Below are 26,300 nucleotides of genomic sequence, written 5' to 3'. Positions count from 1 at the left end.
CGGATTTGGCTCAACTAATAGGGGGTCTGCCTACCACATGGGGGGTCCAGGGTTCAAACCCAGGGCCTCCTGACCCGTGTGATGAGCTGGGCCATGCGCAGTGCTGAAGTACGTAAGGAGTGCTGTGCCACGCAGGGGTGTCCCCTGCGTAGGGGAGCCCCACGCGCTAGGCGTGCACCCTGTAAGGAGAGCTGCCCCATGTGAAAAAAGTGCAGCCTGCCCAGGAGTGGCACTGCACACACAGAGAGCTGACGCAGCAAGATGATGCAACAAAAAAGAGACACAGTTTCCCAGTGCCACTGTCAAGAATACAACGTGGACACAGAAGAACATACAGCGAATGGATACAGAAAGCAGACAACTGGGGGGGAGGCGGGGGGGAGGGAGAGAAATAAATTAAATAAATAAATCTTCATTAAAAAAACAATTTTTGTATACTTAATTTTAAAAATAATTTGTGGAGTCAGGTCAAAAAACAGATGGCGATCAGACTTCATTTAACTTGCCTTACAGATCACTGTCAGTATTTGTATTTGTTATTTTTGCTAATAAAATTGCCTTTCTGTAGTTGTGTAGTTAATATTGCACAACCTCAGTGTCGTCTTGGTCTCGCAACTCCTGAGGTTGTAAGGGAGGCCATTTTATAGAAGAGGAAATAGTGGCAAAGAGTGTTTGTGACTTTATCAAGCCACCCATCTAGGAAAAGGTAGAGCTGGAGCTAGCACACAGGGTTTTTAACTCCACATTCAGTCTGATTTATTCTTTCAGTTTTCCCACTTTAGCAAGGATGATACAGTCACCTTGTACACCAGAATTGATTTTGTATTTACCTCAGAGCCTCTGAAGATTTGAAGGTTTGGGTTACTTGTACAGGTGGTGATATCATCAGGAAGTTCATCTACTTTTCACAGAAAAGGCTTCATACCTTAATATTTAAATTACTAAATGCGCCCTCCCTGAAAATTATTGTTTTTGTGCAAAGTACAGAATAGTGTTGCCACTAGACCCAGAAGTAGATCAATATTATATAAAAATAAGAGACTGTTAGCAAGTCATCCATTTACATGTGTCGAATTCTTATATTAGCGAAGTTTGTGTATCTGCTTAGATTTAGGAGTTGAAATAGACTAATTGTCCTTTAGTCAATTATGTCACTATATCAGACATTTCATGAAAACTTAGGTATTAATGTTTATAAAGCAATTAAAAATTGCTGAATAAAAGCATATGAACAAATACAGACCTATCTTCAATATCACTGTGTTACTAATTTCTTTAGAGGGTATGCACATTATTACAAGATTTTCTTTGAGTTCTTAAGCTCACTCTCGTTAACACATCTTAGAACCACCTGGGAGCCCATGACAGTTGTGTAAAATCTGTCATAATGATTTGATTGTTTTTAAAAGTTCATCTGAGTTTATTACTACAGATCCTCTACAAACTTGGGCAACATATATAAATATCTTTCTACTGTTTAGGTACTTTAAAGATGAAAGTTACACTCTGCTGCTCCAGAACTATCAAATAGAGCATTTCCATTTTGGCCCTGATTTTCAAACTTTCAAAAAATTTATTTCAATATTATTATTTAAAAAATGGCAACAATCCCCCAAGTGTAATGGCAAAGACCAAAAAAGAAGGATGGTCCAACAATGAACCCTTGATACTAATGATTATGCTTGTTAGCCTGTGTGCCTGAAATAAGAACTAGGCCTACAGCTTCAGGGTGCCTAAGAGTTTCCTTCTGAGAGCCTCCATGTTCCTCAAATGTGGCCAGTCTCGAAGCCAAACTTAGCATGTAAATGCATTGCCTTCCCCTCAGTGTGGGACATGACTCCCGGGGATGAGCCTCCCTGGCATCGAGGGATTACTACCAAGTACCAGCTGATGATGTAACTAGAAAACGACCTTAAATAAAAGGGTCAACTCAGACCAGCAGAATATCTCAGCCTACATGTAATATCAGGAGTTAAAAATGCTTTTTCACCTTGAATAAAAGGGGGAAATGGAAAGGACAGATGAGTTTATATGGTTATGAGTCTCTAAAAAAGAGCCAGGAGATCATCAGAGGGGTCATCCTTATGCATACCTCAGCAGAGTCCCAGAGACAGATAAAGTAGGTACAACTCCAGGTATTGGTTCTGCTGAGGGCTACAGAGACCCACAAGTTCTATGGTCATGGCAGATGGAGTTCAGTGTCATGTCAGTTGGCCCTACTTTGGAATTTGTGTTCTTGAATGTGATGGAGTTGGATGCAGATGTGATCTTTGTTCACAAGCCTCTCCTGTTACTTTTACCCGACCTGTGGTTGGCTCTGGGGTTTAGTGTATACTCAGGGGATCTGAATCTCTGGACTGTCCATGTGGTAGCCAGGTCCTGAGCCTCAACAGACTTGCAACTCCTACCCTCTGGTTTATTGGACTTACCCCAGCCAGCTAACATGGAGGTGAAGAAGGTCAACCACCACACCAGGGAGCCAAGAGTGCCTACAACTGAAAGCAGGAGAATTGCATCCATCATCCATGTGGAATCTAAACCCCCTCTCGATATAGATGTGGAGTGGACATAATCATTCTGGGATCCACAGGATGGAGGAATAGAGTATGGATTAGAGTGGACTTACTGATATTCTATTCATGAACTATTGTGATTAGTAATTGAAGAAAATGTCACATTGATGTGGAGAAAGTAGCCATAGTAGCTGCTGAGGGTAGGGAGTGGGAAGAAGAGATGTGATGTGGGGACATTTTCAGGACTTGGAGTTGTCCTAGGTGGTACTGCAGGGATAGTTACTGGACATTGTATGTCCTCCCATGGCCCACTGGGTGAACTGGGGGAGAGTGTAAACTATAATGTGGACCATTGACCATAAGGTGCAGCAGTGCTCAGAGATGTATTCGCCAAGTGCAATGAATGTCCCATGATGATGGAGGAGGTTGTTGTTATGGGAGGAGTAGGGTGAGGGGGGTGGTGGGTATATGGGGACCTCATTTTTTTAAATGTAACATTAAAAAAATAAAGACAAAGAAAAGATTATCAAAGATAAAGTGAAATATTAATCATAAAGAAATCAATTTCCTGAAAAAAAAAATGGGGCATATGTTGTTTTTATCTATCTAATGGTATGTTTTTGATTCCTGAAGACATGAAGTTACATTATGGTGATCTCACTGATAGTACCTGCCTTGTGAAGATAATCAATGAAGTAAAACCTACAGAGATCTACAACTTAGGAGCCCAGAGCCACGTCAAAGTAAGCCATTTCGTTATCTTGGTTTGCCTGGCTGTGCTTCTGAGATATCTTGTGTTTTACTTTTATCCCGCTGCTTCTTGACACAATACTATATACTGATCTTAGTCCTCAAGTTTAATCATCAATTTTAGTTTGGATAGTAATACATCCTGATAGAAATACTAATAAAAAATTAAAACGTATATTCTCTATTATTGAACAGTCTAGTGAAATCTTACTGCTAACATTAAAATAGCGGTATTCATTTATTTTAGCTTGATCCTGTAGTCCTTAGCCACACTTGGATATGTTTTCTGCCATGGGAAATAACATTATGAATGAAGTATTTTGCTAAAATGTTAGAAGATATAACTCAATAGAGCCTCTATTTTAAATATGAATTTTTGGTAGTAGTTATATTATGACGAAGAGAATATTTTCTGAGTCCCAATAATATGTTACGATTAGCTGGATTAACTTTTTTTTTGTTTTAGCAGAATTTATTTTAAGAAAATCTCTTTATTGCCTCTTCTCATTGTGATGTAGTGCATGTTGACATGCTTTCCCTTTATTCAGATACTCTCGTTCCTTATCTAAATCTCTTTAATTTTTCTTTCTGGAACAAATTGCAGTAAATATGAGAAACCCATTTCCAGGGTTTTAGGAATCATTTCAGCTCAGGTTTTTGTTGCTCTGTCCTACTGCTCACTTGAGTGAAATCTAAAGCAAGGGATAATATGAGTTCTATTTAGATACTTATTCAACTAGGATAGTTAGTAGAGCTTAGGAATAAAAGCAAATAACTCTCATTAAACAGACAAAAAAGTCCAAGGAAATCTAGCAGCATTTTTTGTTGTCTAATGAACTAATTCAGCAGTCATATTTAGGAAAGTATTTACGGTGATTTGCTCTTTCTCCATATCTCAACTTTAGGTGAGTGTAAGCTATATACCTCTTTTAAATACCTCTGCTAGTTAAAAAAAAAAGATGGTAAACTTGATCAAGTTAAACCAGATGTTATATCAAGAGAACCATAGTAGCAGGCCCAGTCTTGTAATTAATATTAACTTTTAAAATTGAGTTGTAAATTTTCATAATACATTTTTCTCTAAAATATTTATCTTGAAGAATGAATATATATCAGTCAACAAAGATATTTCTTATCTATCTTTGCATCTAAGAACATTTTTTTTCCCTCATTTTTAAACTATGATGATTCTCTTCTATATCCAGTGTTAAAACATTGTCTATGAAAGGTCTTTAGGTTAGAGCAGAGCTGTTTTTCTAACAGGTTCTAATTGTATTTCTCATTTTGTACGGATACCTTATGCATACTATGCTTTGAGATTGTTCCCCTTCTTTCCTACAGAGAAGCAGCGACCCCATCACTCCAGGAGTGAAGACTTTATTTCCTGTAGTTGAAACAGTCAGTCCACCTTATGAATTTTAATTCGTCTGGGTGCCTTTTGACCTTCCTGACCAGTTATGAGAGTATCTTCCAGATAAAACAGAATGTTTTGGAATGAATGCTCTGATATCGGTTTCTTTTAGATTAAGAAGTTTCCTTTGTGATTGTAGATAATCACCTCTAGAAGCTGTGAATTGGCATGGTGGGAAGATACAGGAAATTTTATAAAGGTTTATTTATAGAAGGACTCCCTCTGTCATTTTAATATTAAAACAAGCTGGTCTTCTCCCTTTCTCCAAAACATATTTGTAGTTCAAAAAATCTGTCAGACGTTCCTTACTTGTAGTGAAGCTAATGGTATTTTGTTATCATGCAGGAGTGGTGGTATTGTAAGTATAGAACACATAAGAGATTGAGTTCAATTCTTTGTAAATTGCTATGTATGTAAACTTTTAAAAAATTATACTTTGATTGCTTTTCTTAAAGATGGGGTAATGGGCAAGAATGGTGCTTAATTAAGTAAGAGTTTTGGTTTGTAGGTCATTTGGACCTTTAACAAATATTTGTCTAGTGCATATAATTACCAAGGTATCACTCATGGTACAGTGTGGGGCACTGAGATATGTACAATCTACCTATCTGTTGTGGCAAATTTAAACTCTAATGATGGTGATTATGTGGTGAGTATCTGAGGTGGACACAAATACTTCTCAGTCTTTGGAGGAGGGTGAGAGAGAACTTCAGTCTAAAGAGGTTCTGGATGGAGTCAAGGAGGAGGTGACTCTGGATCTGAGTTTTGAAGTATAGGGAAGAAATTTATAGACACAACTAGGGAAACTGGTAGTTGAGATAGGGAATAACACAGGAGCAGGAGTCTGAAGTGAGAAAACTCTGGGCAAGTTTGCAAGGTGTGAGCGTTCTGGGTGAGGTGAGCAGAAGCAAGTTGAGAAATGTGAGGTAAGGCTGGTAGGAAGTTGGCTGAATTTGGGCAGTCTCTACAACTGTTTGAACAGGGGAGAAATAGACTCAGAGATGAGTTTTACTGGTAGGATTCTAGAGGTAGGGAGAAGGGTTGGGAAGCTAATGAATGAAGATGCAGCATTAGAAATGGGAAAGAGGAGGGTTAAACAGGATACCTTGTAGGGCTAGACTACCCTGCTGGCTAGATGTGGTAGCCGTGGAAGGGTGACAACTAATGCCGTGCTTTTATGAGCAGGGGACCAGACAATTGATTGCACCAATATTAGAAACAAGCTTTTCAAAGAGAGACTGGTTTGGGGTAGGAAAGGGGATGAGAAGTTCACTTTTGGATGGATTCTGCTGGTAGTACTAGATGGATGTTCAGGCAAAACAATTCATCTGTTAGTTTAAAATATGTTAGGTGTGAGAGAGATTTGGGGTATAGAGGATGTAAATTCCATTCTGGGTGTACTTGAGAAAGGGATAGAAGGCTGAAGACTGAACCTCAGGGAACAAAGCTTTTAGAGGGTGGGAAGAGGAATAGTAACCACTGCTGACAGGAAAATATGGAGAGACTGGATGATGGAAGTGTGCCCTGAATGTCAAGGAACTGGGCCATTTCAAGCAATAGGAGATGCCAACAGTGCTAATACTTCAGATAAGTCAGGGAAATGAGGACCAGGAAAAGGTCTTTAGCTTTGACAGTTTGGATAGAGATCATTTGTGACTTTTACAAAGAGTGTCTTAGTGATGTGATGGAAGGAATTAAGTGCAGGGAGTTTAGAAGTTGAATGGTTAGTGAGGGAAATATAAATTGAGTGCATTCTTTTCTAGAAATTTCCTAGTGGAAGGCAGAGAGAGAGTATAATAGATAAAGCTTTCAGCAAGCATCACCTCTGGATTGCTGAGCCTACCCCCACATTTCTGATTCATTAGGTCTATGGTGGGGTATGAGACTGCATTTCTAGAACATGTCCAGGGGAATATGATGTTGGCCTGGAGACCCCACTTTGAGAATCACTGCTCAAATGCTTCAGGTTTCTTGGCTTATCTGTATGTAACATATTGCCTTCAATGCATTCTTCTTAGGCTTTATTCCTTTAATGTGTCAACTTTAGAGTACGGAATAAAATATTTCTTGCTTACCAGTACATCCACCATCAGCAATGAGGAGAATGGGTAGAATCCAAAGAGAAGCCAAAGTATGTTTATACCAAAGATCTTCACATTCAAATCTTTTTTTTTTTCTTTTACCATCTATGTTGTCTGTAAGAATAAATACTTCTTAGGTACTCCTAGTACTTTAGTATTTTAGAGAAACAGTATGATTGCAAGTACTGTTAGAGTGTCCTTTAAAAGCCCATTTTCCATACCACTATTTATGCTATGATCTACTGATGGATTGAGTCTTTTTAAAAAATTATACTTTTGTATTTTATTTTTTAAAAGATACTTAGAGTACATAAACATTACGTAAAAGATTCCCACATGCCCCATTCCCTAGCCCTCCCGCATTTTCCCACATTAAAAACGTCCTTCATTAGGATGGTACATTTACACTATTGCCAGAAGTTGGAAACAATCCAAATGTGGATTGATACTTAGTAATGAAAGAATGTGGGTTCGGGTGTGGGTTCGGGTCTAGGATGATGGCAGTTGAGTGATAACACGTAGCAGTTTGCTCTCCTGGTAGCTTTCTTGGGCAGTTTAATCCCTGATCACTCCAAGGTGCTATGCATTAGGTTCAATTGTCTGCCTGTTTTCCTCTCAGGTTTTAGATAATTAGGAAAGAGAATATATATATTTTTTCTTTCTTATAACATCTCTGTAGTAATTAGCTTTGTAGGATTTACTGTATTCATAGGCAACTGATTTTTCAAAAGAAACATTCTTTCTAATAGTGGAATGCTTGCAATATGGTTAATTTTTATAAATTTATTATTATTATTTGGTTTGGTGCTCTTTTGAAAGGAGGTTTCTAATATTAGCATGTTTTGTATTTAAATTTGAATCCGTGACTTCTAGACTAGGCATTGTTTGTGTTGGCTTCTCTTTGTGCAGAATAGTCTTCTATCACTCTCACTTCCAGTTAATTTGATGTGGGCTATGGAATGCTAAAAGTAAGGAAAATAAAATAATAGGAAGTTGGTCTGGTTTCCTGTAGGAAACCAATGAAGATGAAATTGGTTCTTGGAATAAACCCACAGCAGTCTGGGAAATACTGACTGAAGACATTTTTCTGAATCATAAACAGAAAAAATTATGACTCATGATGTAGGTCATTGAAAGGCTGATTTGATCTTATGTGGGAGAAAGTGAGAGATGACTGAAATGTACTAGTTATTAAAAGCAGTTAAACCTAGCAAGATGACATCACCCAAGTAGGAACAAATTATCCAATATATAGTCCTGCCCATTTTACTGGAGAAAATGTTTGGGAGCCTGTTTTGTTTCTTTGTTTTGTTTTGTTTTTTCTTTTTCTGTGAAGGGTTTTGTAAATGATAGTTTTTCGGTACTTTTTTCTTTAAAAATTTTATCTGTTCAACCTTCATTATTGACAGGGTTTTGGATTTTCCATCATTTCTCACAACTTCTGCGATAATTTTATGTCATTCATGAAGTCATAGTGTTGGACAAGACCTTATATAGTGAATTGAGTCTAGTATAATGCCCTTTTGTCTCACATTTTCATGTTTGAAATTGCCTTGATTTTTTTCAGAGAAATGAAAATTATACAACCATGGAATGTTAGAGCTGGAAGGAACTTTAGAAACAATTTAATATGAATTCTCATTTTTACAAATGAAGTCTTCTGGTTACTTGGCCAATCTAGGACTAAAACTAACGTCTTCATATTTGGCGATTTATTTTAAAGACCATCCAAGAAAAAATGATCTCTACTATAATAATTCTAAGCTGATAGTCCTCACTATAAGTGCTTTCTTTTCCCACATGTCTGAGTTTCTTAAGTTCTTTTTTCTTTTCTTTTCTTTTTTCCTTCTTTCCCTTCTGTCTTTAGTGAAGACAGAAAGCCACTTACTCTTCTCTTAGTTTTGAGATGGGTCTTCAAATCTCTTCTCAGTTTTGAAGACCATTGTTAACTCATTCTTTAGCTTTCTTTTATTCATACTGAATAACTCCGTACTTCTCACTCATTTCCATACCCTTTATTTTTATTACTTTCTTTTAAATTTTATTTATAATTTGTTTAATTTTGTTTGTTAAGACTATGCATTAGGTGTTGTGAGTGGGCAGAAGGTCAGCTAGGGCACAGCCAAGTGACTGGGGAAGCTTCCCTTGCAGTTGTGATGTGGGGACCATTTGGCAGATCTGGAACATGGAAGCCCAAAGGGGCTGAGTCCAAACAGTCTTCATGATGGGACTTCAAGCTCAAGAAGCTAGTCAAGGAGCAGAGTTGATTGTGAGCCAACTAGCTAGTTAGTCTTGTAGCCTGGGACCAGGTTAGAAGTGGGGAAAGATGAGGCAGACAAATCAGTCCAGGGAATGAATTTGAGAATAAAGTTAGGTCTGGGATTTAAAACAGTGGCCCTGGGAAAGGGCCCAAGTGGCTTTTCCCTGGCTGGTCCTAAGAATTGAAATTTATAGCTTGATAACTAATCTTCATGTTCATCTCCAGGAAGCGTAAACCTAGTGGGGTGCTTTCATGGAGGGGAGAGGGGCCAGGTAGCTAAATGCATCTATTGTGGTTGGTGAAGGGCAGGTGCCTGGGGCTGAAGATCTGGCTAGGGCCAGACCAACCTAGTTTTAGAACAAAGCAGAATTGCAGCAATGTGGTCCTTTACTGTATAATTATAGTAAGGGTAGGGGGAAGCCTATTAAAAACCCAGAGCAAAACCGCAGAAAAGGACTGTTCTATGCACTTGCTCGTTCATTTATTTATTTTGGATCCTGTGGAGCCTGACCAAGGTGAGTAAAGCAGGCCAGGAACACAGCTATTGCTATCAGATAGAAAGGGGGAGCGGGCAGAATAGAAACCTCTCAAAGTATCATTCAATGTAGGTTTGGGTCTAGCCTCACACCCCACAAAGCTGTTTTATAATTCATTAAGTGCAGTTGTGAACACCACCATCTACCTATCTGTGCCTACAGAATGTGATGGGGGAGATACAAAAGAAAGCACATAGATTGAACACCTTGCGGCAGGTGTTGCGGGAGAGCAGTGTGCACTGTGCTGGGGGCAGAGAGGGAGGAGCATATTCACGGGAGGCTCTGTGCCAGGGCAGGGGTTTTCAACTCAGGGGTGCATTCAGAATTCCCAGGACACATTCTAAACTCTAGGCCCCAGGCCCACCCAAGCCTCTGATCCAGACCCTGCCATGGCCCAGGGGTCCGCAATATGGGCCTTGAAGTTCTCCCTGGGTTCCAGTCCTGGCCCTGGTACAGGGCACTGGGCCTCCTTAGCCTCCATTTTCTCATCTATAGACACCTTGTGGTGTAGTTCCTCTCGACATGCTTCTACCCATGGGCTTTTGCACTGGCATTTGATTGTGACACTCTTTCCCTGGTGACCACCAGTCTCACGCCCTCAGCTTCTCAAAGTGGCCCCTCCTCGGCATGGTGGCCCAGTTCATCGTGAGGGAGCAGGCTAGCAATGCGTGAGGAAGGGGAGAGGGGAATGGAAATGGACATTAGCTTCTCTGCCTCCCTGCTCCTCTAATCCCAGGGTGCTCTGTGCTCATAATTCAGGCTAAAGTGAGGCAGATGATACAGAGAAATGGATGGCTCAGGTTACCTTGTTGCTTCTGCCTGTGAGGAGTGTCTGATGTTTCTCATGGCTGCTGTTTGAAATTATATGCGAGAATGTTTTCCTCGTTCAAATGCCTGTAGTTCCTGCCACTTAAATGTTAACTTGTTATGACATATTTAAAAGGGGAAATGGTAGTTTGGGTACTTTGTTATTTATTGATTGGAGTCATAGAATCCCAAGGTGAAAGAGATCTTGATGATGAGCCAGCTCTTAGACCCTTATTTTTTTTTTTTTTTTAATTTTTTTTTTTTTTATTGACTTTGTAATAATATTACATTAAAAATATATATGTGAGGTCCCATTCAACCCCACCCCCCCCACCCCCCCTCTCCCCCCCCCAACAACACTCGTTCCCATCATCATGACACATCCATTGGATTTGGTAAGTACATCTTTGGGCACCTCTGCACCTCATATACATTGGTTCACATCATGGCCCATACTCTCCTCTATTCCATCATGTAGGCCCTGTGAGGATTTACAATGTCCGGTGATTATCTCTGAAGCACCATCCAGGGCAGCTCCATGTCCCGAAGACGCCTCCACCTCTCATCTCTTCCTGCCTTTCCCCATACCCTTTGTCCATTATGTCCACTTTTCCCAATCCAATGCCACCTCTTCTATGTGGACACTGGATTGGTTGTGTCCATTGCACCTTTATGTCAAGAGGAGGCTCAGATTCCACCTGGATGCTGGATGCAATCCTCCCGTTTTCAGTTGTAATCACTCTAGGCTCCATGGTGTGGTGGTTGTCCTTCTTCACCTCCATCTTAGCTGAGTGTGGTAAGTCCAATAAATCAGATTGTAGGTGCTGGAGTCTGTTGAGGCTCAGGATCTGGCTATCACATTGTCAGTCCAGAGATTCAAATCCCCTAAATATATCTTAAACCCCAACATTAACTGCACCTCCAGCACATTAGCATGAAAGTCTTATGAAGGGAGATCCCATCTGAGTCCAGATTCATCACACATAAACACCATTTCCAAAGAGGGGCCATCTGCCCTGGTAGTTAACCCCATCGGCCATGACCATAAATCCCATGGGTCTCTTTAGCCCTCAAAGGAACCAATATCTGGGGGTTGTATCTGCTTTATCTGTCTCTCTGACTCTGCTCAGTTGTGCATGAGGGCAAACCTTCTGCCAGCCTCCAGACTCTTTTTTAGAAACTCGTAGCCATATAAACTCATTTCTCCTTTCCATTTCCCCCTTACTTTAGGTCAAACAGCATTTTAAAGTCATGGTATTTTATGTAGACATGGATATTCTGCTGATCCGCATTGAACCTTCCGTATAAGGTCATTTTCCAGTTGCATCATCAGTTGGTAGTTGATAGTGGTCCCTCGTTGCCAGGGAGGCTCATCCCCGGGTGTCATGTCCCACGCTGGGGGGAAGGCATTGCATTTACATGCTGAGTTTGGCTTCGAGACTGGCCACATTTGAGTAACATGAAGGCTGACAGAAGGAAATTCCCAGGCACAAAGTTGCTCTAGGCCTTGTTATTATTTTGGGTTTATCAGCTCAGACCCTTATTACCCTAAGCGCCTTGCCTGGGGCTTCCGGTAGGTGAGGGGCCAGAGCCGATTATTAAGGCTGGAGCCCAGAGCTCACACTACTTGGTTTTCTTTTCATAACACTGAGCTGAGAAGACCAAGGGGGAATATGTCACTGAAAATATGAGGGAAAGATAATACCAAGACACTGATGTTTGAATTTTGACCTTTTTGTCATTCTTGTCATTTACTACAGTGAAACTAAGTTTTGGTGCAATAAGTTTGAGTTGAAAACATTTTTTTTCCTCAGTGGAGGAAACTTTTTTTTTAATTAATACTGTATGGGTAATGATTGCATAGTTAGGAAGATCCCCAAATATAATAGTGCAAAGAAGAATTTTAGCACACTGATGATCTTTAACTAAAATTAGTATTTAGGGAAAATAAAAACCCACAGTGCTAACTCAGCAGAAATTATCACAATTCTGCTTATGATAGTACAATTCAATTCAATATGAAGATTTTTATATTGAGTACTTATACTGTGTTAGTGTGTAAATGCTATGGGAGGCTAATAATATTTGCTTCTCATGGAATCAGAAAGATTGATTGAAGGAAGTGGATGTGGCTCAAACAGTTGGGTGCAGGCTTACTGGGTTCGGTTCCCAGTGCCTCATGAAGAAGACAAGCAAGACAGTGAGCTGACACGATGGCCTGGTATGATGAGCAGACACAATGAGATGACATAACAAGATGATGCAACAAGGAGACACAACAAGAAAACACAATGAGAGATACAATAAGCAGGGACAGAGGTGGCTCAGGCGATTGGGTGAGCCTCCCTCCAACATGAGAGATTCTGGGTTAAGTCCCTTGTGCCTCCTAAAAAGAAGATGATCAGATACAGAGAGCACACAATAAACAGGCACAGAGAGCAGACAGAGAGCACAGACAACAGGGGGAGGGGGAGAAATAAATAAATCTTTTTTTAAAAAGGGAAAGATCGATTGATACCTTAATAATTAGATTGAGCAATTCCTATTTGCATAATTTTTTTTTAGTAAATTGCTGGGTCATTTCTATGATTATATTATCAATTAACCTGTTTTCTAAGATTGTAAAAAATATTTCTGCTTTGGGTACTACTAATTCATTTTTGTTCACACATTAGTATACACAAGTTATAAGTCCATTTTAGGTCTATGAAGATAATGTATGTTGCTTAATAGATTTTTAAAATGTTATAAGCTTTTATATTTTATGGGGATTAAAATGTATTCCTATATTGTGATATATAATTTTTATATGTTCTCAGAGCAACATAAAATCACTGTAGTTTGTTAGTAAATCATTAATGTTGAAATTATTAAGGTGCAATATGGGCAGAATCCTTTACTTGGTGAAACAGTGGGTTTGAATTTGAGAATTTATAATGTATGTTTGCATTTAGACCTAATATCCATATATACTATAATATGTCTCTTCTGGAAAAAATAGCCTCCCTTATGGTGAAGTGGAGCAAATCCTGGGGGTGCCTTTCATCTGTGTAGATTGTTGACTTGATGGTAAAAACCTTTAGTTTCAAGCAGAGCTGCATTTTCACTGTTTTGTTTTTATTTTACAAACCCCCATTTTTTCCTGACTGATCCTGCTGTCATCTCACCTGGGCAGGCGCAATCCCTACGGTATTTAATGAAGTGATAACCACTTCTGTTTGTAAACAGGCAAAATTGCAAGACCTTTCTCATTTTATAATTTAGTGTTTATGTTGACAGTGCATAAACTCCATTAATATCAGTATGGCAAGTCAGTTTCCATTGCTCTTAGGAAGAGGTTTTGACTTTTTAATCTTAGAATCATAAGGGTAGGTTTGGGAGTGCATACTGTTGGTGGGTTGCTGTGTGTCATCTGGCTCATATTCTTCTGGGAAACCTGCTGTGTATTTGAGCAATTGAATTCAAATTTAAAACCACTTAAAAACTCCTTTATAGTCCATTAAGAATTTATATGAGAGAGAACACTCTATGAAAGTTCTCCTCTCCCTGTTCAAACAGATTGTTCTGTTTTATTGGATCTAGGTGGTATTGTAATTTTGATAACAGCTAATAATGTTTGGAATTTTGCTTATAATTAGTGGACTACTCAGAGGTATGTTTGTTGTATTTTGCACCATTAGGCCACTTACAATAGCAACTTGTTTACTAAATAAAGTTCTAAATATTATTTTATACATGCATTATTTTATACTTAGTAAGCTAAAATTAATGCATCTAGCTAAAGGCTCATGCTTATCTTAATAACTATTTATAAATAAATTTATAAACACAAATAGTAAATCAGTGAAGGTATTGTGAAACATTTTGTTTTGGGCTTTTAATGATGAACGGAAAACTTTTTAGAATTCCCGGTTAGATTAGAATAGGTAATTAGCAAAAATCAAGATGTAGAAATAGTAATATCTTTTTTTATACTACTATTAGATGTATCTTCCCCAGTCCCCCAAAACAAGTTGCCTGAAAATTTAGGAAATTAAACTTAACTTCTCTTTCAAAAGACCTAATAGAGCTTGATATAAAAAAGTTTCTGGGGCCCAGAAGAGTGTTGTGCTCTTTTGTACACATAGATGGCAGCAAAGTGTTATGGACAATAGAAGCCTTGCCTCCTCTAATGAGAGATGAGTGACAGTGTAAACTGGCTTGAATCAACGTAGCATTGTATGTCCTGCAGTTAGACTTAAAATAAGAAAGAAAGCTACTATTGATAACCCAAGAGTATAGGAGAATGAAGAAGGCTATGAGAAGCTATAATACATTCAATTTCTGGACAGATCCCAGGTAGGAAAAATGTAATCTTTTAAGGTATGTCATCTACTCCTATAAGATGATTGAAATCAGCTAAGATAATATGCATGCCAAAAAGAAGAGACAGTGAAGGGCTGGGGGGTGGAAGAGAGAGAGAGTAAAAAAGAAAGCACACACAGGCTGCAGCAGCCAGTCCTGGGCTGCTGCCTGCGGGCACTGTAGAGCTTGGCCTGCGCCTTCTCCTTCTTAGTGAAGCAAGTTACAAAGAGGAAATGTCAGTCCACGAATCGGGCAAACATTCCATGGGAACATTTGCTCAAATGTCAGCATTTTAGAAAATGGAACTGCAGTCTATTATGTTCCAGTCCCCACACTGGATTTGCTCTTAACTGCATAAGTACAAATCTATTTCTTGAGAATGCATTTGCAATTAAGTCATTTTATGTCTTAATTAGCATTCCAAAATAATGACACAATCACTATAAAAGATGACAGTCATCATTTTAATGTGTGTTTGCTTCTGAGGACTTTTCTGTGCCTGCTCAAAAATTTCCAAGGTAGTTTTCAGTTTTAGAATTGAGTTTGGTGAAATCACAAACATGAGGATCTAATGAAGTAGAATCATATTTATGAGAAACCTGATATAAGGAAGAAAGTTATAAAAAAGCAATTTGTAATGTGTCCTGAACTGTGGAGTCATATCAGTTTCTTGCTACTTTTAAACATAATAAGGGCTTCTTAAAATTAACTGAAGTAATGCTGATGTTGTTCATGAAAACATTTCCCATACACCCATATGCCCATTTTTTTCCTGATATGCTCTCATGCGATTTAGTACCTCAGACTAATCTCTGTGTCACAAAATTGATTCTAAAGGTGTGTATAACAACTTGCTTAAAAGCAATATCTGGCCAGTCTCTCTTGTGACAGAAACTTATTTCTCACATAATTATTTTCTTAGTAAATTTGATATCTTAACAACCCCTTCCCTTATTTTCTGGTTCAAAAAATAACACTTATATAATTTATTTCTCATACTTAATAAAGGCTTACTTGAGAGTCTATTGCCGTTCCCGCTCTAGCCGTTTGAACCAAATGAGGTTAGAAGGGAATGTGGTTTGCCAGGGTGTAAGGTGGTTTCCAGCATCATTTGCTGTGTACTGTAATGGCCCTCAATGTTATTTTAATGAAGCATAAAACATATTCTGGCTGCTGCTTGTTACTTATTAGTGATTAAATGGTTATACTCTGTCATGTATCAGTAGAAAAAGAAGATAGATATATTTACTTATATTTAGTTTTACTGGTTTAAACAATACTGAGTTCTCTTCAATTTGTGTGCAGAGATAGGTCCATATTACTCTACTTTTCTTAGTACTATCGGCTGTACAAACACAAGAACTAAAGAAAATTTTATTTCTAAACTTAATTATTTTATAATTTTGTGGGCTTTAAATTAAATTAATTAAATGGAATTTTACAAGATGAACTTTCATCACCATACATTTCTTGAAACCAGAATATAAGATGCTCAAATTAGCCACAATTATATATAAATATCCTTATTGAAATATCAAATTTATCTATTTAAGGGAGTTTAGGTCAATATATACTGTTTGCAAACAAACAACTTTTTTTTTAACCAGAATGTAATGTTTTACGGATGACTGCATATATTTTTTCTTTTACAGCCCACGCCCCCAACCCCTCTGGGAGTTTTTAGATTCAGTGGGCAGTTATTTATGTGACCGTTTCATTGCTGCAGTTTTCATAAAAATGGCAGTATTGCCATACCACTGCCTCCAACTGCTTGGTTTTAAAAGAATCATGACTAAAGTAGGCAAATCTAAGTGATTTGTTTGCTTAGTAACAGAAGAACATTGTTTTAAAACATTTTTTATACTATATTGATTTTCTTAATATTAACACTGATATAAATTTTCCTTAATAAAATTGTTTAAGTATTTTGCATGAATCATTTAATATTGAATAATTTAATTTTTTTTCAAATTGCCTATAACTTTTTAATAGAATTTTAAAAAGGATGAATTTTATAAATAATTTTTCATGAACTTTTTAAACTAGGAAATCAATTTATGTGTGATATAGAGGTCTTTCAAAATTTTATTAGCATTTTATAACCAGTTTTAATTTATGAGAGCTTTACATTTGTAAAATGACTTTATCATGCTAAATTTTAGATATTTAAGATTTTCTATTATAGTTTAATAATTATTTAAGTAGTGCTTTTCTTGAATACTTTGTTTTTCTTAATTGCATTAACTTTCATGTAATTAAGTAGCATTCCAGTTGGTCAATGAGATAAAGTGCACTCTATAAGTTGACTTATCTACCAGAATATTTGCATTTATAATTCTTAGCTTTTCTTTCTTGTTCCCAAGATATGCCTTCTTTTATCTTAAAATAGTAAATATTTTTAAAATTATTAATTAATAGATGAGAGGCTGTAATTTCAAATATATTTTCTCATGTGTCTATTAGTTTCATGAAATACTTATAATCAGTAGTTAAATTTTAAATTTAATGTAATGCCCTAAAGTCCAATTTGGGCTCCAAGTTTTCCATTTAAAAATAGGATGTATCTTTATTATAGGATTGAACAACTTAGGTTCATAAATGTATTACTCATAATTTGTATTCTTTGAGGGATGATCTCACGTAGATTTGGTATACTCTCTCATTTTATGGGAGATTCTTTTATAGCTGTAGTTTCTCTCTGCCTTCCTGCCTCTTTCTCTCTCACAGTTACGCCTGAAGGTACCAGTGATCAAGCTGAACATCTTATATAATGATGAATCTTGATGGTGCATCTTTATTGGCACAGAATCCAAAGACTAATCTGTAAAACACGGTTACAAAATTATATGAAGGGTGAAATGGTAGCCTGTCATTTTTTCTTGAGTTTTCTCTTTTGACATTGAGTTTCCTTTTCTTTTTGTGAGAGGTTTATGAGTGCTAATTCTGAAATAATTTATAGATATTTCATCTTGGATGAGACCAACCTTTCAGTAAAGAAGTATTTTAACCAACAATAGATTTTATTTGTAAACATCCTAGTTACATAGTTCTCTATTCACAGATTTTTTAATGGCAAATAGTAAAAAATTCATGCTTTAAAAAGTAGCAAAAATTTCATATACTTGAATTAGCACTTTCAATAAAAACATTTTTAAAATGTTAACATTGAACATTGTCATTAAAAAAAAATCTCAAGAGTGCTAGTGTTCATTAAACATTTAATAGAAACATTGCAGCTTAATTTTATCTTTTTTCATAATAAAATAGACGTTGACAAAGAGTTTTGACTAATTTTACTCACTTTCTTGTATTCCTACAGAAAATACTAATGCAGTTGAGGATAGGTAGTGAAATCAGTTCTCTGGATAAGAATTACATTTTCTACTTGTAAAACATCAACAATAGACTTCTGAGATTTAGTGCTTAATTTTATTTTTTAGAGACACTTTGTTTTCCCTGTTGTCATAAACTTAATTCCAGATGTTAGCATATGATATTTTGTATAGTGTTTCAGTCATATTTTTGAGTTTTTGTTTTTGTTTTAAATATTAGCCCTGTTTTCTCATACAATATATATTCCATGGATTTCTCAGTTTTGTACATTTTGGTTGTTGTCTTTTGCTTTTTATTTGATATCCTCTCTTTGTATTTGTCAAAGTTAAACGAAAGACATGTTTGTTGCAGCATTTCACAACCCTTACTGAATAAACTGTAGTTTATTTAAATTGTATCAGGCCTTCAGAGCTTTATGAATAGATCTTTGTAAAATTAAATAGGCTCTTTAATTTGTGGGTATAATGAAACATCATTATAAAGAAGAAAAATGATTGTTGCAAAATTTAGGAGATTAGAAAAACATATACATGATTACTAAAAAATTATAAATTATCTTTAAGGAATTTGTGATTAATCTTAAAGGTAACTAGAAGATTGATGCATGAGCTAAAGATTTCACTCTATTGACAAGTTTTAAACGTAAGCCAATTTTAATTGTATTATTTTATGGTATAAGCCTCACTGATTTACATCTGTGATTGATGTATTGAGATATAAAACCTGCTAAATAGTAGCACAGGGTATTTTTTCCTTATGATGAGAAATAAAAGGAATTAGACTTTCAGAGCTTTTATAATCAGTTAAAGGAAAACTTCTGAACAAATCATATAACCTCTCTGGACCTCAGTTTCCTCATCTGTAAAACGGGCTGTGGGGCTTCGGGAAGTGGGAGTTAGATTATATGCTTTTCACTATCTCTTTCAACCCTAAAATACTTTGATTTGTTTTGCAGTGGTGTTATGCCTATCAATATAAATTATATATCTTGTCTAATGTAAACACAAGTGTTAATAAAATGAAAAGTTCAAAACATTTGTTTTAAAAAACCCATACTTTTATGGAAGATTTGATTGACAGATTTTAGTATATAATGACTTTCTCAAGAAATATTTGAAATCCTTATTTAAACTAGGTTTCCATCTTTTAAAAATTTAATTTAGAATAGTGGGAACTCGGGGATGGAAAAGGCTTTATACTCCATTTTATCAGAAAGTACAGATTAAAGCTGAGTATTCTGTAAGCCGATGACCCTGCTTTTGCCATGGGAATATGTCATCTAGAGAAAAATAGTATGTGGATGTTTTCTATAAAGTAGAAATTTGAATGAATAAAATAAATTGATTTTCTACATAATTATTGCTGGTTTTTCTTTAATGTAAATACATAAGTGTATATGCATTTCATAAATTAATTCTGAGGCATATAAATGAATTAGGTGCCAGTTTTCATTTGTTTCTACATTTTGTTTAGTTATATCTTTATTTCTTAAAATTTGCAGACAATTGCATAGAATCTATTGTGCTCTGAATTTTCTCTTCAGGGAATAGTAAACAGACCTATTTTCTTGTCCTGAATGTATTGAATATTCAGGCTATGATTATGGAAACTAATCACTAATTTAACCTTCTAAATTTTGAAAGAAATGTCATTCAAGTACTACCACTTTCTAGGAATTTATATTAAATGAATTTCTATAGCTTTTTTGGTGTGAAGTGAAGAGATTTGTTTGGAGAGGTAGTTAAGTTTAAAGTATATTTGATTTGTAGGATAATACAGTTTGTCTATTACCATTGTTGGGTGCTCTACTAAATGTGTGCCAAATGAGAGTTCATTATCCAAAAATGCAGTGGTTAATTGTAAATGATGATTTTATAGAACAAAAGTTAAAGTTTTACAAAGTACCTTTAAAAATATAGCATTATAATTTTACTAGTGCAGTCCAAATTCATCTGGCCAAAAAAAAATGATGAAAAGTTCTAATTTCCAAATTGTTTATTTTTTGTCAATTTTTAAATTTGAATAAGGAATTGTTTATTCCTAGAGGTTGTAAAAGCAGAAAAAATACTACATGCTATTAAAAAAGTCTTTTCCCCTTTAAATAAATAATTGTATTTAAACTTTGTATTCTCAAACTGAAGAGTCCAACATTAAAACTAGCTTAATTCATTTATTTCTAAGTCATCCGGATTGCTTTTGCAATGTAGTGACTTTTCATACTTTCAAGTTGGCAAAATTATTCATAAGTTGGTTCATGCTAATTGTCAGTTTTATTTTAACCCCAATTAGTGCATTCCTAAGATATTTACTCTGTGTCTTTTATAAGTTTGTTTATATATCTTGTGGAAATTTAAAATGTTTTATGTGGGAATTGGTGTAAGTGTAACTCAAATAATCATGTAAAAATTAGTTTTTGTTTTGTACCTTTCTTCCATGCAGTTGCTATAAGGATTTAAGAATTTTTGTAAATGAACTGATGAATTAAATAGAAATTCTTAGATCGGTCTTATTATCATTTGCTATCTACAATAAAAGCTAAAAGTTTTTCAAATATATGGTTTTCTTTGTGTAACTAAATTTTCATTATTTGAAAATCAGTTATATGGAAATAACTTAAGTATGATTTTCTTAACATCATCCTAGCTTAAATTTGTTTTTACTTACATAAGAAAATATTTAATCATCTTTATTCTCTGTTTTCTCATGTTTTTGGTAGCTTATTGAAGTTTTTTTCCTTTTTAAACTCTGGCATTAAACTTCTAGACTACCTGAAAATTTAGTCGATACTGTAACTAATGATAAAAAACATATTTATTTAACTTTTTTTTTTGGTCATTATCCCAACCATCTTGATTAGTGACTATTTTCTTTTAACTGGAGGATCCTTGTATAATTCCTTCATTTTACAATGAGATAACTGATTCTGAAAAAGAAGTTCCTTACCTTGGGTTGCACTAGGTCAGACTTGGTAAGTTAGGGCAGAAGTGGGCCTAGAGTTATGGTTTTCTGACTCGTTATTCAGAGCTAAATCTTCTCTATCCATTGCCTCTCACTTGCTTTGTCAAAGTATGACATGGATAGATTGCTTGGAATTCTTTCAAAGCCTTTCCTGTGTAATGATGATGGTGAAGATTTCAAGCATTTGTCAGGGACCACTAATACATGTTGTGACAGCAGTTTAAGGGGGAAAGGTGGATTTATTACTAATAAAACATTAAAACCCTTATATTTAAAGCCAAACATAATTTACATTCAGTTCACCCCTCACTGCCTTACCTGTCTCTTTTTGATTTAAACATCTACCCTCTTTCTCTTCCCCACCGCATTCATCCTCCTCGTAACCATCCCCCACACCTAGGTGGTAAATGCTGGGGTATGTGAACCAAGTTGTTAAATAAAGACGTTGACTAGAACCATCTGTTTTACTCTCTTTCAAGAGTAATACACCAGGCATTATTCCGCAGGGATTTGTGCGTACAATTATCTAATAATAAAATATAAAAATGCGAAATTCCATGTACTGAAAACCTAGTGATCTGTAACAGCCTATTTTGGACTTCTGGGTATTGCAGTACTTTTTATTCCTTTATTACCTGGAACTTGCAAACTTGTATGGTTTATTTTTCCTTTTCCTTTCAAATAGCATTCTTTCCCCTTCTGTTTTACACAGTATGATACCATCATGATGAAATCTGTTAAATAAATTTACATTGTCTGTTAATATTTCCACACACTTGTCTTCAGTATTTTTATTTGATAAAAGACAAAAAACCTCACCATATTCTTTGAATCTTTAATAAATGGGAATTTTTAAATGTAAAACTAATCACTACCCTAGATGGCCTCCAGATGCATGTGTATGCTCACACACACACACACACACACACATTCCATACTTACAACTGAAATATATGATCATTGATGGCTCCTCTCCTGGATATTTTTTTAATGACTCAGAAGTTGATGTCGGTTTTTTTGTGTCATACATTCGTTGTGACTAGATTAAGATTGTAATGGGATAACTGCCTCAGAACTGTTATCAATCTGTTTGAGTTGGGACTCTCCCTGTTTGACACAGGTCAAATGTATTTTTATTGTTCCCAGGTTAGTGAGATTTTTTTTTCTCCTTGATTTTGATTAGCATTATAGTTACTAAATAAATGTGAAATTCATAGCCAAAGAACCAACCTACTGAAATTATTTTTTTTTAGAATTAGCCATATCTTGCTCTGAGTGATTTTTGAATTGCACTTGACCTACCTAACTTGTCATTTTCCTCAAAATGCCATACCATGGATATAGTGGTTTCTACTACATCAGTTACCATTAAGGTTTTTATTTCTGAAGGAGACACAGTGAATATTTCCCTTATTAGAGTTGTGCTTAAACTGCTCAAGCTTGCAAATGTGTTCTGTTTTCTTAAAACATAAATAAATTATAGTAATAAGATAAAAATGAGTTAAGTATGTATATCTATTTTTATTTGGAAATTTTAAAATTTACTCTATTTCTTTGTACAGGTATTATTATCCTACTTCAAGACAATTGGATATGTAAAACCCTTTAGAAAACAAATTAGGATTATTATTTTTAAGAATAAAATGAATTTTACTTTTAAAGATAATCCATTTTAGAGTTCTTTTTAATAATCAAGTTATAAATGTTGCAAATATACTCTTCCAATTTGTCATTTTCTCTGCTAATTTTGTGGTGTCCTTCACTGGATATAAATTTTGAATTTTGTTGAAGTCCATTATTTTTAAGTGCTATATATGACTTACGTAAGAAACCCTCTTTTGCTCTATGTATACTTTCTTTCAGTATTAGACTCTACAATTGTTGGGAATCTTTCAACTTCTTTAAAAGTTTTCATTTGGTATGTTATGTATATTATTGAAAAGATTCATATACTACCATTAAAGGACCATTGGAAGTTAGACCAAATGGCCTCGAAGGTTCCTTCCATATCTACCATTCTAGGATTCTATTATATTATAGATTAAAAATGTGATGTTGAATGGTATAAAATGTGCACCAAATTTGTTCATTCACAAACAAATTCCTGATTTGCAGGAAACATACAGTACCATTAGGAGAGGACAAACTTTTCTGATTAAACTAGGGCACAATTCTTTGTTACTACTTTTATTCCTTTATTTTGTATTTATTGAAAAACATATTTAGATTTTTTGAGCCATAGACTTGTATCATATTTTACTCTTATGCATATTTCAGAAAGTAAAATGAATTGCTACTTTGCAAGAGAATACAGAATTGAAGACATTCTTCCAGTGACAAAAACTTGGTTAAATTCGTACCAAACTGGTCACCCACTGTGCATTTTAGTTCCTTTCTATATACAGTATCTTTTTGTTGGAATGCTGAATGATACTTAAACCCAACATGTGTAATGCCCATGATACACATTATTTAACAGAAGTCACAACAATGTAACAGCCAGGGTCAGGTTTGCACATGTGCAGCCAATAACAACTAGAGCATGCCCACTGCCTGGGCATAAGATACAGTTTGATGACCATGATCATAAATGCAGTTTGATCTCAGAGATATTTAAATGCTAAGATAATGTGTGCTGTAGAAGGTGTGACATTCAGGACTGTGTTGTTAAAGTACTTTGAGGGAAGTGTGCCATCTGTTCCACAATTTCCACATTACCAGAGGAAATAACCATTTGTCTGATTCTTAATGAGAAAACTCTATGTAGATTTCTGTTTTATTTCCAATGGTGTTATATTTGCGGTTCCCATACTGTACCTTAATTGGCTTAACAAATCATAGACTCTAACAGCTAGAAGAGATTTTAGAGTTTTAGTATTTTATGTAGTACAGGAATCTTTTCTATAGTTTCCCTGGCTGTAAATGCACATTCTTTTAGCTTCTGCTTGAACACTCACCTCAGGAACCGGGAAACTGACTGCCTTCATAAGCAGCCCATTCTGCCTTTGCCTTTTCTGTCACAAAGTTCTCCTTGATATTGAACCCAAATCTGCTTCTTTGCAATCTCTGCCCCTGCCCTGCCGAACCACACCCAATGTGGCTACCACCCTTTACTGTAACTTCCACTTAAATATTTAATATTTGAATATAGCCTAAATTGCTCTTTTTTTTCTATGAGCTCTTAGTTTGTTAATGTCCCTTATGGAATGTGGTGCTCAGTTCAGTATGTGGCACTCCAGGGACTACCATCTTCTCTTTTCATGCTGTCTAGAATCGTATTTCCTTTTTTGGCAGGCATACCGTGCTGTTGAGTGGCAATTAAAATACCTAAATTGTCTCAGATATTTGGCTCTAGTTATATTTCTTTTTGCCATAATTTTATAGTTTAATTTTTGGACTTTGCATCCTACTTCAGATTTGCCTTTGTTAAGTTACCATCTTATGGATCTAGGTTAAGTTTTTCCAGTCTTTTGAAATTAAAGAAATAAAAGTACTTATTCTGTTACCCAGTGTCCAAAATAGTTATCATCATTTCCAGCATTGTCCTCTTCCATCTTGTTAATAAACATGTTTTATGAGTATCTGTTCACTTCACTGGCATGTGTGGACAAGAACAGATTTGTACAGATAGCCCCTGTTGAGTCCAAAAGAGCCCTCTACAGAGATGGCCTCCGATGTGGACATGAAGCTCCCTTGGGGTGTCTCAGGAGCCAAGTCAGAATATCCCTGTTTTCTTACCAGGCCCTGCATTTCATCATCCTGCCTACAAGGATATCATGAAGAACTTTATCAAGGCTTGAAGATTGTTGGGGAATTTTCACAGGCTTCTTTCTTAAGAAATCCGTTTCCCACCATACGCATTATTTTCCCAGTAGTTTAGGTCTTTTAAAAAAACTTAAATGAAATTTTATTTTTAAATTACACTAGTAATTTAACATTAGAACAAACTTGGAAAACAGAAAAAAATTCTAAAATCTTAACACTGGAACCTACATTTTGCTGATTTTTTGCCATTTCTCTTTCTAGTCTGTTTTCAAATGTTTTTTTGATATACATGGGATCATAACATGCATCTATTTGTATATCCTTTCTGAAATTAAATTTGATAAAATAATGTTTTATTTGTAAACAGAAACATTTCAGTGGCTACATAAAATCACGAGTCAATTTGAAGTCATGCAGAATAATGGTTTTTTGAAGTTACATTTATATTGAGCATTATAATTGAAATGTATTTTCTTGTTTATATGGATCCTGTCCCTAACTATCTATGTTAGGTACTATTACAGTCATTAACTACTACCACTAGTTAGGGGATTTGGTTGAATTTGTGCTGATCATATGAAATGCCCTGTATGTTACTTTTTAAGACAAATCCTTGTTTTTTGCTTTCTCTTCATTTTTTCTTGCTTTAAAAAAAATTCGATTCATAATACCAAAGAAAGGATTTGGATCTGCTTATGTTTTTTCAATTTTTTTTTTTTTTTTTTTTGAGTTAGGTCGGTAATTTATTCAGGTAGGGAGGGAAGGGAAATGGGAGAAAATAACAGAAAATAACAGAGCAGGGGTCCCAGGTAGAGAGGAAGGGGATGAGAAGGGATGAAGAGGGCTGATTTATAGGCTACAATTTCCCATTATAGGTTATAAATCCCCAGGTTTACTTACGTGGCCACATGGCAGAGGAAAAATGGCAACAGCGGCAAACAGAGAGCAGGACAGGTCTGCAGGCCAAAAGAGCAAGGCAAGAGCTTTTCAATTTTTAAAATCTCTGTTTTCTTTTAAATAAGAAAGACTATTTCTTGGTTTTGCAGACCTATTTTTCTTTTAAAGTAGAGATTTCTAAAAGCCCATAGCAAAAGCATAGGATAATCAATATGTTTGACTTTAATTCTCAGTCCAGTTACATCTGGAAGGCTGGTCCCATTGTAAATACTTGACTTGGTAGTAAGACTAGGTTTTCTCCTTTGCCTTACTTTCACAGTTTTGGTATATTTCAGTGAACAAGTTCAAAATAGAGCCCAGAAAATTGGGTAATGGATTTTTTTTGTTATGCAAATCTGTGTTATCTGATAATTGTTGGCTTAATACATATCTCTCTGTATTTCCTGACAGCCACTCAGTATCTTTTCTGATCCAACTAACATTCACCTTTATTTCAAGTATCATTTATGTTGCCATTCAATTAGCGGTTATTCTTTCTGTCCGTGTATCTAAAGTACTCAATTTATACCTGTGGTATTTTGGGATGAGAGTTTTCTTTTTACTGTGGGGAAAAATGCATTGGATTCTGAGTCTATTTCTATGTCA

At 35.7% G+C, this 26,300-nt stretch overlaps 1 protein-coding gene across 2 annotated transcripts in view; it reads left to right on the top strand.

Moving 5' to 3' along the window:
* Positions 1–26,300, top strand: part of GMDS (GDP-mannose 4,6-dehydratase) — a 694,924-nt gene that overhangs the window by 155,423 nt on the left and 513,201 nt on the right. For both annotated transcript variants that reach the window (XM_058285166.2, XM_058285167.2), the window contains exon 4: positions 3,147–3,256. In XM_058285166.2, the coding sequence (XP_058141149.1) occupies positions 3,147–3,256 (110 nt within the window). The remainder of the gene's footprint in view (positions 1–3,146; positions 3,257–26,300) is intronic.

The sequence above is a fragment of the Dasypus novemcinctus genome, chromosome 22, assembly GCF_030445035.2.
Source record: "Dasypus novemcinctus isolate mDasNov1 chromosome 22, mDasNov1.1.hap2, whole genome shotgun sequence".
NCBI lineage: Eukaryota > Metazoa > Chordata > Mammalia > Cingulata > Dasypodidae > Dasypus > Dasypus novemcinctus.
The sequence above is the reverse complement of the archived record's forward strand: the minus strand, read 5'-3'. Positions and strand labels throughout refer to the sequence as shown.